A 14338-nucleotide genomic window follows, 5' to 3' on the forward strand; every position below is an offset into this window, starting at 1 on the left:
AGGGATCAGAAAGGGCCTCCTCCTTAAGGTCAGGAGTTGGTCACATCGTTGTACACTGCTGAGACTTGAGAAGTGAGTCGTTCAGTGACAGTCTTCGTGTGGATCAGTGCTTAAACTGCGGATCACAGTGGTGTGTCTGTAGCCCTTATAAGTATTCTTTCCATTTAATTGTGTAATTAGAACATTTTTTAAAGGTTGAGAATTTTAATAGATCAAATCTGTTTAGTTGGTGTTGCATGTTATTATAAGTCAAATTTTTTCTCACCCACCTGATTTGCATTATGTTCATTTTATTCCTCATTTTTCTTTTTTTAGGACCCAATGTTGTCTTCCAGTTGTGAAAGCACCCCAGAGACCCACTATCCAAGTTTGACTCTAGCGTGGAGGCAGGGCAGGCAGCCCTGATCAAATATCTCCTACACAATTCAGTTACTGCGTTTGAATGTTAGAGCCACTTGTGATTATTTCTTTGTGTTTCTAATTTAGCTAAAATTTATTTGTAACAAATTAAAGGATAGTGGGTCTTTGTGTGGCTTTCCCTGCTGTTCACTCTGGCATCTTTAGCATTTTTCTTCTTTTTTAATTTGGTAACTGTAGGTCATTAGCATGCATATGGAGTTTGCCCTTAACATGGTGGGAGTTCAAACACACAAAGACCCACTATTTGCACAAACTGTTCTCGCTGGTTTGGAATGGGCTGCCTTGCTTTTCTAATGTTATTGCCACATGTATATTCATTACAGAATTCAGATAAAGTTTGCTTATGTTCAGCTGTTATGTTTGATCTAATCCTGATCACAGTGAGCTCTTGGCTTAATGTGTGATTTGCCCTCAATACGCAATGCTTACCTTATTACTTTCTAATATGCCGCTGTAGGTACCAGTATTTTAGATTTGTCTGAAGGCCAAGAACTGGAAATAACCCTTCCTCTATTTTCTGTTTTGGGGGTGGGAGCAGTGCCCCTGGGGGGAGCGTTTCTTACCTCGAAGAGGAGGGAGGTACCCTGCTCTGACAACTGTGTGCAGAAGATGGCAGTGGTCTGTCTTAGGTGCGCCCATTGAGCACTGTGCTTGGATAGCCCCCTTGGGATTGTTAGGCGCTCGGGACAAATGCAGATACCGCACCAGGTGCTGCAGGGTCAGTTGCTCCTTTTTTATGGATGACCTATAAGTGGGTTGTTTTTCAGGAATGAAAGGCTCCCAACATTGACTGTGACATATGAAACCTTCCCCAGCTTAGAGTATTTATTAAACATTTTAAAGTCAGAATTCATACTACCTATTTTAATCAGACTCGCTATTTGCATGTCCCAATACACCAAAAGACACTGGTCCAGTCTTAACATATTTAGTGAACATTCTAAGAAGTCCTCAAGGAATGTAGGTGCCCGAAGCAGACACACAGGCTGCAGTCAGGAATGGCTGAGTAATGGGAGATGTGTGTCTGTGATGCGCCTGGGAGGCTCGCAGCTTGGTTTACCGTCCAGACTTCCCTGGCTGACGCCTGCTCTTCAGCCACATTGGCTGCTTTGGCATACGGTTTTACTTCTTTTCCTCGAATGGAAAACACTTTAGGAATAGCAGATATACACAGATACATGTGAGAGTACTTAGTTCAAACAAAAAGGGATTTTAGTAGACAGTATTAAACTGTATTTAAAAATCAGTGAAAAGTTTGTGCAATTTAAAATGTTTACAAACTGCAGTGCAATCTACTGTTTGTGAATGTCAGAGTATTATCAGGAAAAATGTACATGCAATCAGTCTTTATTTCCTCACAGTTTCCCTAAGAGTGAAAGGTGTTTTTATATCTTAGTTAGAGGTGTATTTTGTGCAGTATTTATGTCCATGTGCCTATACCCATAAATTTTTCAGTCGTACATTGCTTAGATCATATCTTTACAACACCTGAGAAAGAATCAACCACTTAGCTAAACTTCACAAAGTTCAAACATCTATTCTCCAAAGTACTTGACGTTGTTGGGAATAGGGAGATGGTATTGTGCTCCCAGGGGTGAGAAGTCCAGCGATATAGGACACCTCAGTTGTCAGCACTGGGCGTCATCGTGATCCTCTTACAAATGTGACATCCATAGGAAGGCAGGGACACCATATAATAGGTTGAATAACAGATTTGCTCACTAAAAGAATCTGCAAAGATTGGGTCCTTGTGAATTTAACTGACTTTTCCAAATCATAGGAATTATTTGATCTTTTATTTTCTGAACTTTCCTTTTTTTTCACCAAAGCTTCAGTTGAGTTCAGATTAAGGACAGTTACATTAATTCCATTTTATACCCCGAGATTAGATATCTGACCACTGTTAATTCATCGCATTATTAACATAACATTTCTTTTATAATTTTGAATTTGGGCTTATTTAATACCATGACAAATTATTCCAAAGATATTTTTATAGCTCAAATCACCTCACTTTTATAGTGACAAATATAGTTTGTTAGAATGGCAGGTAGACTTTAGCATCTGTAATCCATCTGAAAATAGTGCAGCAGGTAGCCACAGATTAAATCACAGATTGACATGTGTACACTGAATGTCAGTCTGGAAAGTAAATTTGTTCTATCAGATGCAATAACCACTCTTTGTGCAAGTGTTCTGTCATATATTTCAGAGAAAGTGAGAAAGAAATTGTATGACATAAAATAACCTGAAATTCTCCTTCAGAGTGCATACAGTCCTTTGCAGTTCCTCATTCAGCCACATATCCATTCTCTTCCTCATTCAGGAAAAGGTACCTTTCAGTTTGCTTCAAAGGTAACATTAGAAAGAAAGAGTTTATCAGAAACTTACAATTTTTAAATGGAAGTACAGCTGAATAAATTTGAATTCTGTAGTAGTTAATGAATCCAAACCCCTGTTTAAAGATTGCAGTATGTGATCATTATTTTAAAGTATGTGATTAAGCGTGATGGTTTTCCAGCAATGAGAAAAGCAGTTCTAAAACCAAAGCTAATGTTTAGAACATTTGAAAATTTGAATCAACCCCATTCATTGTATTATTTCTCTAAAATCTTATCATAAAGAGCTGTTTTAAAGTAACAAACTATTTTTAAAATGTGTCTACTATTTTAATGTATAAAAATACAATATGAATGCTGGTAGGTTAAAAAAAAGAAACTGGGGAAAGGAAAAGTAGAGGAACACATGCCAATTCCAGTCCAAAACTTTGTTTGCCAAGTTTTCTTAGAATGAATTTTAGCAGGTTATGAATTCTTGTAAATAGAAACCATAATGGGAAAGAGAGACTTTGCCTAGAGTGGCATTATTGGATGCTGCTGTGATGCTACTGTCATGTAATAAATTATTAAATTGTTGCAAAGTGCTGTTTTTGCCTTAAATTTTTATTTGTGTGTCTTGAAAACTATAGTGTTAAAAAGGTATTGAGATTGTGGAAATGCTGGGCACGCTTGGCATGAGATAATCTTTTATTTTTACAAAATTGTAATATAACTATGCAAATGTGTTTATTAAAAGGACACAAGCTATATTACTTGTATTGTGTATTTCTTTGAAGCATTCTTTAAAACTTTTAAATTGTGTTATATACTCACGGCTAAATTCCTTTGGAGTTTCTCTTTCTGTTGAATGGAGTCTCTGGGTACATGGCAGCAAATTATTTTGTATGACAGGAAGCCAAAGAAATAAATGATCAGTGATCCAGGATAATCACATATATTTAGAAAGAAATTTAAACTTTAATGTTATTGCCCACAAAAGTAAAGTAAAACATAATCTAGGATAATAGATTATAATGTATTTATAACTTTTGCTACAACATTTTCCTAAAAAGATTGGAGGGATTGAACAAATTAGTACTCACTCGTAGTGTGAAAAGTCACTGCAGTGAATGCGTCAGACTGAAGCAGAGTATTACACTTAAGAAATCAGGTTCGTGGTTTTAATAGTCCTTGGGTGAGAAGAAAACTATGGATCAAAATCCAACCTCTCCATCATTGCCTACCAGGCACTCACTCTACAAAAAGTCTCTCCTCATCTCTGGAAAGTTACTCAACGAATAAAATGAGAATTTGCATAAAGCCAAGCAAAGGTACTAGGTGCTAGGGATACAAAAATGATGTCGGCTGGTCTCAGCCTTATATGAGGGGGTCAGGACCACAAGCAGATAATTATAAAAGAGCAGACTGAGCACCAAGGAAGTGCAGAGGAGGGATACCTAATTGCACCGTACTCCTAGACGAGATGGAGAAGACTTCCCAGAGAAAGCAAGTCCACATCCAGAAGATAAGCAGTTGTGGTTGGTGAGGTGGTGGGAAGTATGGTGAACAAGGAGCAGCATGGCCGGAGGAGGAGCTGCAGTTGTGGGCAGTTCAGTATGGTTAGAGTGGCAGTGCCAAACCAGGAACGGAAAGCTGAAACCTGAGAGGCCGGCAGGGGGCTAACTTGGAGATTGCCTAGCTTGGTGTGCATTGGAATCACCTGGGAAACTAAAAAGCTGCCAGTGCCTGGGTCCTGCTGCAGCTGGCCTGAAGTTTGGCCTGGGCGTGGAGAATTTCTTTGAAACTCTCCAGATGATTTTGATATGCAGGGAAGATGGGGGGAAAGTCTGCCGCAGTTCCAAGGGAGAGTTCAGAGTTGGGGATCGATGGAACGTGAGGACAGGTGGGAGAGTCAGGTATTCATTCCCAGGGCTCTGTCTCGAGTGACAGGGTGGGGTAATGGTGCCACCAGCTGCTCCTGGGGGCAGATGCTGACCTATGGCACATGCGGCATCAGCTCTGCATCTGCTGATGGAGTGCATATTGGTAGAGGAGTGCAAGGTCAGCTGCTATGGGTTGGATGGTGACAGAAACCCATGAAGATGGGAAACACAGGGTCTAAGAGAATAGAGAGAGCATGTGGTACTGTTAGCAGCATTTTTAGAAAACAAGGAAATTATGAGTGTGCAGCTGTTACTTGTAAGAGTGAGAAGAATAAAAATGCTTCTTACTGAGGACTTACTAAACTGCATATTTTTCTAAGGTTCTTGAATTTATTGCCTGATTGTGTTTTATTTAGAATTTGCAATATTTGGGAGGCAGAGTTACAGAGAGAAAGGGAGAGAGAGGTCTTCCATCCGCTGGTTCACTCCCCAAATGGCCACAACGGCTAGAGCTGAGCCCATCTAAAATCAAGAGACGGGAGTTTCTTCCAGGTCTTCCACATGGATGCAGTGGCCCAAGCACTTGAGCCATCTTCCACTGATTTCCTAGGCCATTAGCAGGGAGCTGGATCGGAAGTGGAACAGCTGGGACTAGAACCGGTGTCCATATGGGATGCTGGTGCAGCAGGCAGAGGCTTAACCTACTATGCACAGTGCCAGCCTCATTTTTTCTTTTTTCAGATGGAAATTAAAACAGTTAAATAACTTGTCCGAGGTTACAAAGCTAGTAAGTAATATAGTTGATTCAGTGTCTGGCTCCCAAGTCCATCCTTTTAAGCTATCTACCAGTGTGATAATATTGCCACTATGTTAATTGTTTAACTTTTCACTTATGTATTTGGGACAGCTCCCATCCACTGGCTCATTCCCCCAATGCCTACAGTAGCCAGGACTGACCCAGAGTGAAGCTGGGAGCTGGAAACTCAGTGCAGCTCTCCTGCGTGGTGTGGCAGAGACTCAAGTGCTTGGAGCCATTACCCTGCCTCCCACGGTCTGCATTAGCAGGAAGCTGGAGCCAGGAATGAACCCAGACAGTTTGATGTGGGATGCAAGTGTTTTAACCATTAGACTAAACACCTACTCTTGCCGCCATTTCTATAATCATGAAGTTCTGTTGCATCAAAGAAAAAAAGGAAAAATCGGACACTGCACAGTGTTTTCTCTATGTAAAAGGGACACACAGAGAAAAGGCAAGAAAGGAAGGCTTGAATGTGAGAAAGCTGAACAAGAATTTGAAACAGGAACATCCACAAGGGTAAAACAAGTCACTTCTTTATGGCAACAGCTTTCTTGAGCTATTACTCATATATCATCAGATTTGCCTATTTAGTTACAATTCAGTGGTTGTTAGCATATTCACAGTTATGCAGCCATTGCCACAGTCAGTTACAGAATAGTTTCATCACTCAGAGATAGACCAGTACCCTTTAGCTGTCAGTCCCATCTCAGACCCCCAGCCGACACCCCCATCCCCTGCTCCAGGCAGCCATGTTCCACTTCTGTCTGTAGGTTTTCCAATTCTAAATGTTCATATATATGGAATCAAAGAGTGGGTGGGATTTTGTAATTGGCTTATTTCATCCGGCTTGCTTTCAGTGTTCCTCCATGTTGTCGCATGTATCAGTACATCGTTCCTTTTTGTGAAATAAAAATACTCCAGTGTAGATATACCGTTGTTGTTGATCCATTCATCATTTGATCGACATTTGAGAGATTTCCACTTTTGACTGTCATGAATAATTTCATGAGTGTTTATGTGTGAGTTTTTATGTGAACATGTGCCTTCATTTTGGGGGGTCATATGCCTAGAAACATTGCTGGGTCAAACAGTAATTCCATGCTTAACTTTTTGAAGAACTATTAGACTTTTCCTCATCATCACCAAAACTCTTTACTTGACTTTTTATTACAGCCATTCACCCTGGTGGGTACAAAGTGACATCTCATTGTGGTTTTCATTTGCATTTCCTCAGTGACTAATGATATTTCTTGTTCTTGTTGGCCATTTGTACTTAAAAAAAAAAAAAAAAGATTTATTTATTTGAAAGGCAGAGTTATAGAGACAGAGGGAGAGGCCAGAGCCAGGAGCCAGGAGCTTCTTCCAGCTCTACCCCCATGAGGGCAGGGGCCCAAGCACTTGGGCAATCTTCTACTGGTTTCCCAGGCACATTAACAGGAAGTTGGATTGGAAGTGGAGCAACCAGGTCTCAAATCAGTGCCCATATGGGATGCCAGTGTCACAGGCAGCGGCTTTACCTGCTGCACCACAAAGCCGGCCCCAGCTTATCTGCCATTTTAGAGAAATGTCTATTCAGATAGATCCTTTGCCATCTTCATAATCATTTTAAGACTATATTTCCTATGGCACTTTTAAGTTTTCCACAAAATAGAGCAAATGGTACAGATACGACCCTCTTAACCCCAGTCCCACACAAGCTTAGCCTTGCCCATTCACAACATCCCCCACCAGAGCCAGACACGGGTTGCAGTCGAGGAAGCTACACGGCACGTCACTGTCACTCACGTCCATAGTTTACGTTAGGCAGGGTTTGCTCTTGCTGTTGTGTGTTCTGTGGGTTTGGACAAATGTATAATGACATCATGCCCTAAGAATCCTCTGTGCTTCACCTGCTCATCCGTCTCTCCCCTCTAGTGCCTGGTAACCATTGAGATAGATAGATAGATAGATAGATAGATAGATAGATAGATATTTACCATTGACATTTTTACTGTTTCCATAGTTTTACCTTTTCCTGCATGGTATCAGTATCTGACTTTTACAGATTGGCTTCTTTCAGTTAGTGATATGCATTTAAACTTCTCCCGTATCTCTCCATGGCTTAATAATGTATTTCTTTTTAGTGCCGAATAATACTCCACTGTCTGATTGCATCACAGTCTATTCACTTGCTGTTTGGCAATTATTATAAAAATAATAAAGCTATTATAAATATCAGTGTGGAGGCTTTTGTGTGGATATAGTTTTCACCTCCTTCGGGTAAGTACCAACAAGCACGATTCCTAGTTCATATAGTAAGAGCAGCCTTCGTTTGATAACATCTGAATTGTCGTCCAGAGTGGCTGTGTCCGTGTACATTTGCATTTGCATCAGCAGTGACTGAGAGTTCCTGTTGCTCCATGTTCTTATGCGTTTGGTGTTGTCAGTGTTATGGATTCTGGCGATTCTAACATGTATGTTGTGGCATCTTCTTTTTTAATTTGTATTTCCTGGATGGCAGATGACAGGGAGCTTCTCATACCCTTTATTGCCATCTGATACCTTTGTGGGGGTTTCTGTTAAGGCCATTGGCCCATTTTGTCATCATATTGTTTTCTTACTGACTTTTAAGAATTCTTTGTGTATTTTGAGTGATAGTCCTGCATCAGGTCTTTTGCAAAAACCTTCTCCAGGCTGTAGCTCATCCTTTAATTCCCTAAACATGTCTTTCAGATAAAAAATTTAAAGATTTACTTATTTGAAAGGCAGAGTTTCAGAGAGAGAGAGAGAGAGGTCTTCCATCCACTGGTTCGCTCCCCAAATGGCCGCGATGGCCAGTGCTTGGCCAAGCCGAAGCCAGGAGCTTCATCTGGATCTCCCATGTGGTTGCAGGGGCCCAAGCACCTGGGCCATCCTCCACTGCTTTCCCAGGTGCATTTGCAGAGAGATGGATTGGAAGTAGAGTAGCCAGGACTCAAACTGGTGCCCATACGGAATGCTGGCACCGCAGGCTGTGGCTTAATCTGTTACACCACAATGCCAGTCCTAAGAAATTTCTTTTTAAGATTTATTTTTTTATTTGAAAGGCAGAGTTGGAGGTGAGGGAAGAGATCTTCATCTACTTACTCACTCCCCAGATGTCCCCAGTGGCTGGGTCTGGGTCAGCCTGAGGCCTGGAACTCCATCTGGGTCTCCTACATGGGCGAGTCCTGGGGCCATCTTGGATCTAGATGGGGAGTGGAACAGCCAGGACTTGAACGGGCACTCATATTGGTGGCAGCGTGACTGACTGTGCCACAACACTGGCTCCAAGAAGTTTTTAATTTTAGTGAAGTCTAGCTTATCAATTCTATGAGTGTGCCTTTGATGTCATCAGCAAACCCAAAGTCATCCAGATTTTTTTCCTGTTATCTTCTAGGAGTTTTATAGTTTTGTTGTTCACATTCGGCTATGTGGTCCACTTTGAGGTGATGTCTGTGAGAGGAGTAAGTCTGTCTTGCTTTTTGTTTTTTGTGTTTTTTGTGTTTTTTTTTTTTTTTTTTTTTTTTAATGTGGATACCCAGTGGTTCTGCTCTATTGTGTTGCCTTGGCTCCTCCTCAGGCATCAGCGGAGTGTATGTGTGTGCATCCATTTCCAGGCTCTGTTCTGTCCCATTGATTTATCTTTTCTTTTGCTAACACCAGAGTGTCTTGGTGACTGTAGCTTTATGTTGAGTCTTGAGGTTAAGCAGCGACAGTCTGTCCACTTTGTTCTCCTTCGTAGTACTGTGCTGGCTCTTCTGAGTCTTTTGCCTCCCCATAGAAACCCCAGAATCCACTCCAGAATCATTTTGTTAAGCTTTCGTTCTAAACAAGAACAACAAGTTATGAAGGAGAGAAGTCTTAAGTCACTGTCAAAAGATAAAAAGAATCTCCACCTCCCGCAGAGAATGATAAAATGATTGTGGTAAGAAATAGAGTGGCAGGGATTGTTTTGGTTGGTTGGTTGCTTTTGAGGAATAAAGCCTTTGTGGGGCTCAGGCCAGGAGTCCATGGGCCTTGACGACCTCTGTAAGTTTGTTGACTCTCTTCTTCACGTTCTTCTCGGCCTGTTTCCGTAGCCTCGCGAGCTGATTTTCCTTCCGGTAATGGATCTTGGCCTTCTCCTTCCCTTTTCTTCCAGCATGGCTGTCACTGCCTGGTGCTCCCAGCCAACTGCATGAGCCAGGCGCCCCAGGTAGGCACACATTCTCGTAGGCTTCAGCTGTGTGACCTGGAGGGCCTCGGGCACCACCATCCGCTTTTCTTTGCCATGGGCGGCGGGATCCCCTCGAACACCTTGAAGCGGTCCAGGGCAGCCCAGTCCCACTTGGTCTTTTGGGCAACATGCCTCCCGCAGTTCACCAGAATTGTGGTTGGGGGCCTTGGGAGGGGTTGGTGTTCATCCGCCTGCGAAGGAAGGCCAGGTAATTCAGCTTATTTCTGTAGAAATCGCCAGAAATATTGGTGCCCTCGCAGCACACAACCACCACCTTCCGGCCCGGCAGCACCTGCCTGGCCACAGTGACCTTGGCTATTCAGCACCACGACCTGCCCCTCCGCCATCTTCAGCAGCCGCCTGGGGAAGGGAGGGTTATTCTGAGTGCTCACCTCTCTGAACCTTAGCCTCCTTGCCTGTATAATGAAAATAATACCTGCATTGCAGATGAGAGGTAAGGGGCTTAGGAAGCACCGGTTCAATGTCTGACACTAGTACACGATGTCTGACACTGGTACTAGAAATCATAACTAGCATGCAGTAAACCTGTGCTGTGTTCCACTCGGTGAGCTTTGCCCTTTTTATTGTCTGGGAGAGTATATGGTGCACTGGAACTCAAGTCCCAATGTGACTCCAGAGCTCGTGCCAGACTCCTATCTGCTTTCCTTTTTTTTTTTTTTTTTTTTTAAGATGTATTTATTTGAAAGTCAGAGTTAACGAGAGAGAGAGAGAGAAGGAGAGTCAAGGAGAGAGAGAGAAAGGAAGAGAGGTCTTCCATCTGCTGGTTCACTCCCCAACTGGCTGCAATGGCCGGAGCTACGCCAATCTGAAGCCAGGAGCCAGGAGCTTCTTCCAGGTCTCCCACGTGGATACAGGGGCCCAAGGACTTGGGCCATCTTCTGCTGCTTTCCCAGGCCATAGCAGAGAGCTGGATCAGAAGTGGAGCAGCTAGGACTCAAACCAGTGCCCATATGGGATGCCGGCACTACTGGAGGTGGCTTTACCCGCTACACCACAGCGCCGGCCCCCTGCTTCCCTTTAACTTGGAACCACAAAGGCAGAATCCTCATCAGGTAATTCCAAATAGAGGTGGAAAGGGGGTGAAGAAAATTACCTGCTTTAAATGAGTCCAGGCTGGTCCACTTACATTTCAGGGTCCTGGGGAACCTGCCCCTGGGATCCTGGTGTCACCAGTGACCATCCATGAGCCACCATGAAATCAGAGTCCAGCAGTCTGAAAGAACTGGTGCATGTTCAACTCAGCACTCTGGGCAGAGTCTCCAGTTCTGTAGCCGTAAATGAGTTGAAAAGATGAGCTGTGTGGTCATACAGCTGGAGAAGATTAGGGATGTAGGAGGCCGCTCAGTGAACATCAAGGAAAGTGGTGGGCTCTGGGCACGATGGATAAGATGCCGCTGGGGTACCCACTCCCATCTGAGTGCCTGGGTTTGAGTCCTGGCTCCGCTGCTGGTTCCAGCTTCTATGGAAGCACACCTGGAGGCAGCAGGCAATGTCTCAAATACTTGGGTCCCTGCCACTCATGTGGTAGACCCAGATTGAGTTTCCAGCCCCTGGCTTTGGCCAGGCCCAGCCCTAGCTATTGCAGCATTTGGGGAGTAAATAAGAAGAATGGGAGATTTGTCTGTCCAGCTGACTTTCTGTACCTTTCAAATAAATACTTTTACTTTTTTTTTTTTTTCAAATATTTATATATTTGCTAGGCAGAGTTACAGAGAGGCAGAGGGAGACAGAGAGAGAAAAAGGTCTTCCATCCTCTGGTTCACTCTCCAAATGCCACAGTGGCTGGAGCTGTGCTGATCTGAAGCCAGGAGCCAGGAGCTTCTGCCCGGTCTCCCACGCAGATGCAGGGGCCCAAGGACTTGGGCCATCCTCTACTGCTTTTCCAGGCCATAACAGAAAGCTGGATCTGAAGTGGAGCAGTCAGGTCTCGAACCGGTGCCCATATGGGATGCTGACACTGCAGACAGTGGCTTTACCTGCTATGCCACAGCGCTGGCCTCTCAAATAAGTACTTCTTTTTTTTTTTTTTTTTTTGACAGGCAGAGTGGACAGTGAGAGAGAGAGACAGAGAGAAAGGTCTTCCTTTTGCCGTTGGTTCACCCTCCAATGGCCGCCGCGGCCGGCGCGCTGCGGCCGGCGCACCGCGCTGATCCGATGGCAGGAGCCAGGAGCCAGGTGCTTTTCCTGGTCTCCCATGGGGTACAGGGCCCAAGCACCTGGGCCATCCTCCACTGCACTCCCTGGCCACAGCAGAGGGCTGGCCTGGAAGAGGGGCAACCGGGACAGAATCCGGCGCCCCGACCGGGACTAGAACCTGGTGTGCCGGCGCCGCTAGGCGGAGGATTAGCCTAGTGAGCCGCGGCGCCGGCCTCAAATAAGTACTTCTATAAAGAAATGGAAAAATAATAATAACAAGGAAAAATGTGTTCGTATGAAATTCCTTTGCCCTAGGGCTGCACAGCAGTCACTCTACTGATAAATGGTGATGCACTGTCAGTCTGTTTTAAACCGACTATTAGGGACCAACACTGTGGCACAGTGGGTTAACACCCTGGCCTGAAGCGCTGGCATCCTGTATGGGCACCGGTTCGAGACCCAGCTGCTCCATTTCTCAACCAGCTCTCTGCTATGGCCTGGGAAAGTAGTAGAAGATGGCCAAAGCCCTTGGGTCCCTGCACCTGACCCGGAGGAAGCTCCTGGCTCCTGGCTTTGGATTGGCATAGCTCTGGCGTTACAGCCATCTGGGGAATGAACCAGAGGATGGAAGACCTCTCTCTCTCACTCTCTGCCTCTCCTCTCTCTGTGTAACTCTGACTCTCAAATAAATAAATAAATCTTAAAAAAAATAAATAAATAAACCGACTATTAGAAACAAGGTTCTGATTGCATGTGTGACGGAATAAAAAGGGATGTAAAAGAACCAGTTGTATCCCTTAGACACAAAGAAGTGTTAAAGGAGAGCAGGGGTCCTGTTGGCTTTTTCAGTACTTTCAGCTAGTGCAGAATAATTATCCTAAACTGAGACCAAGTCAGGTTTCTATTTGCTATCTTTCATTTTTAAAGATTTATTTATTTTATTTGAAAGGCAGAGTTAGATATGTAGAGAGACATTTTCTATCTGCTGGTTCACTCCCCAAAAGGCCGCCAAGGGGCAGGCCAAAGCCAAGAGCCAGGAGCTTCTGGGTCTCCCATGTGGGTGCAGGGGCCCAAGCACTTGGACCATCCTCCACTGCTTTCCCAGGCCACAACAGAGAGCTGGATCATAAATAGGGCAGCCAGGAGTTGAACTGGTACTCATATTGGATGCTGGTGTTGCCATCAGTGGCTTAACCCGTTATGCCATAACACTGGGACCCTATATTTGCTATCTCCAGTGATTGCAGTGTAAGCACCATTTAAAACAGCTTGCAATTTCAGTGTGTAAGACATGACTCAAGATACCTAAATTTAGGGGTTTGGTGGCTCTAAATTCTACAGTAAGTCACTTAACCACCCACCTGCAGGACAGGTCCAAGTTGTATCAGAGTCAGTGGACTGGTAACAGTTATTGTAAGGATTGAATGTTCTGTGAGCATGAAGAAGCTATTGTTTCATGACATTCTTCACAATATTCTGTATTCTGAATAGTATGTTCATCCCCCCAGTGCACCCAGCAGAGTAACTGTGGAGGGCTAGAAGGCAATGCAAATGTTAGCCTGAACCAGCTGCTCCGTGCCGGTGCAGTCTGCACCTTTGTCTATCATGCAGAAGTCCCTGTTGTCTTAGGCTATGATTCAAAAATAAAAATAAATCCAATAAAAATTTTTCTTTACCCAATTGCACTTATCAACAAAGTTGCTTTTGCAAGTTCTAGAATTCTGGGCATTTTTTGAAGATGTATTTCTGTATTTGAAAGTCAAAGTTATGGTGAGAGAAGAAAAAAAGAGAGAGAGAGAGAGATCCTCCAACCACTGATTGACTCCCCAGATGGCTGCAACATCCAGAGCTGGACCAGGCTGAAGCCAGGAACCAGGAGACTCATCCAGGTCTCCCTGTGGATGGCAGGGACCCAACCATTTGGGCCATTTTGAGCAAAGAGCTGTTTGGGGAGTGGAGCATCCAAGACTCAAGCACCCATATGGGATGCTCACTTTGCAGACAGTGGCTTTACCCTCTGTGCCACAATTCCAGCCCCAATTCTGATGTTTTCTGATAGCCAAATATTACTGTTTTGAAAGCTTTATAGCATTAGAATACAATATGAGCTTCCTTTTTTATACTTTAATGAGCAATGTAACACCTGATGGCATAGAACATGAGAAGTATCAAAAAACACAGTAGTTTTAAACATTTCAAGGGGGCTGGTGCTGTGGTATAGCGGGTTAAGCCGCCGCCTGTGCCCCCAGCATCCTGTATGGCACCATTTCAAGACCCAGCTGCTTGATTTCCAATCCAGCTCCCTGCTAATGTGCCTGGGAAAGTAGCGGAAAATGGCCCAAGTGCTTGGGCCCCTACGTCCATGTGGAAGGCCCAGAAGCAGCTCTGGGCTCCTGGCCTTTTGCCTGGCACAGACCCTAGCCGTTGTAGCCGTTTGGAAGTAACCCACTGGATGGAAGATTCTCTCTGTCTCTCTGTCTCTGTCTCTGTCTCTGTCTCTGTCTCTCTGTGTGTGTGTGTGTGTGTGTGTGTGTGTGTGTGTCTT

The 14338-nt window shown here is 44.1% G+C and overlaps 1 protein-coding gene across 13 annotated transcripts in view; it reads left to right on the forward strand.

Annotated features, from left to right (window-relative positions):
- Nucleotides 1–14338, forward strand: part of ITSN2 (intersectin 2) — a 167417-nt gene that overhangs the window by 128957 nt on the left and 24122 nt on the right. For 8 of the 13 annotated variants that reach the window (XM_070069353.1, XM_070069357.1, XM_070069354.1 and 5 more), the window contains one exon: nt 9562–9615. The exons of 2 other annotated variants lie outside the window; for them this stretch is intronic. In XM_070069353.1, coding sequence (XP_069925454.1) covers nt 9562–9615 — 54 coding nt within the window. Of the gene's footprint in view, nt 1–315; nt 3507–9561; nt 9616–14338 lie in introns of those variants that run through there. 3 more of the 13 variants (XM_070069359.1, XM_070069361.1, XM_070069360.1) reach the window with 1 other exon arrangement.

The sequence above is a fragment of the Oryctolagus cuniculus genome, chromosome 2 (genome assembly GCF_964237555.1).
Source record: "Oryctolagus cuniculus chromosome 2, mOryCun1.1, whole genome shotgun sequence".
NCBI lineage: Eukaryota > Metazoa > Chordata > Mammalia > Lagomorpha > Leporidae > Oryctolagus > Oryctolagus cuniculus.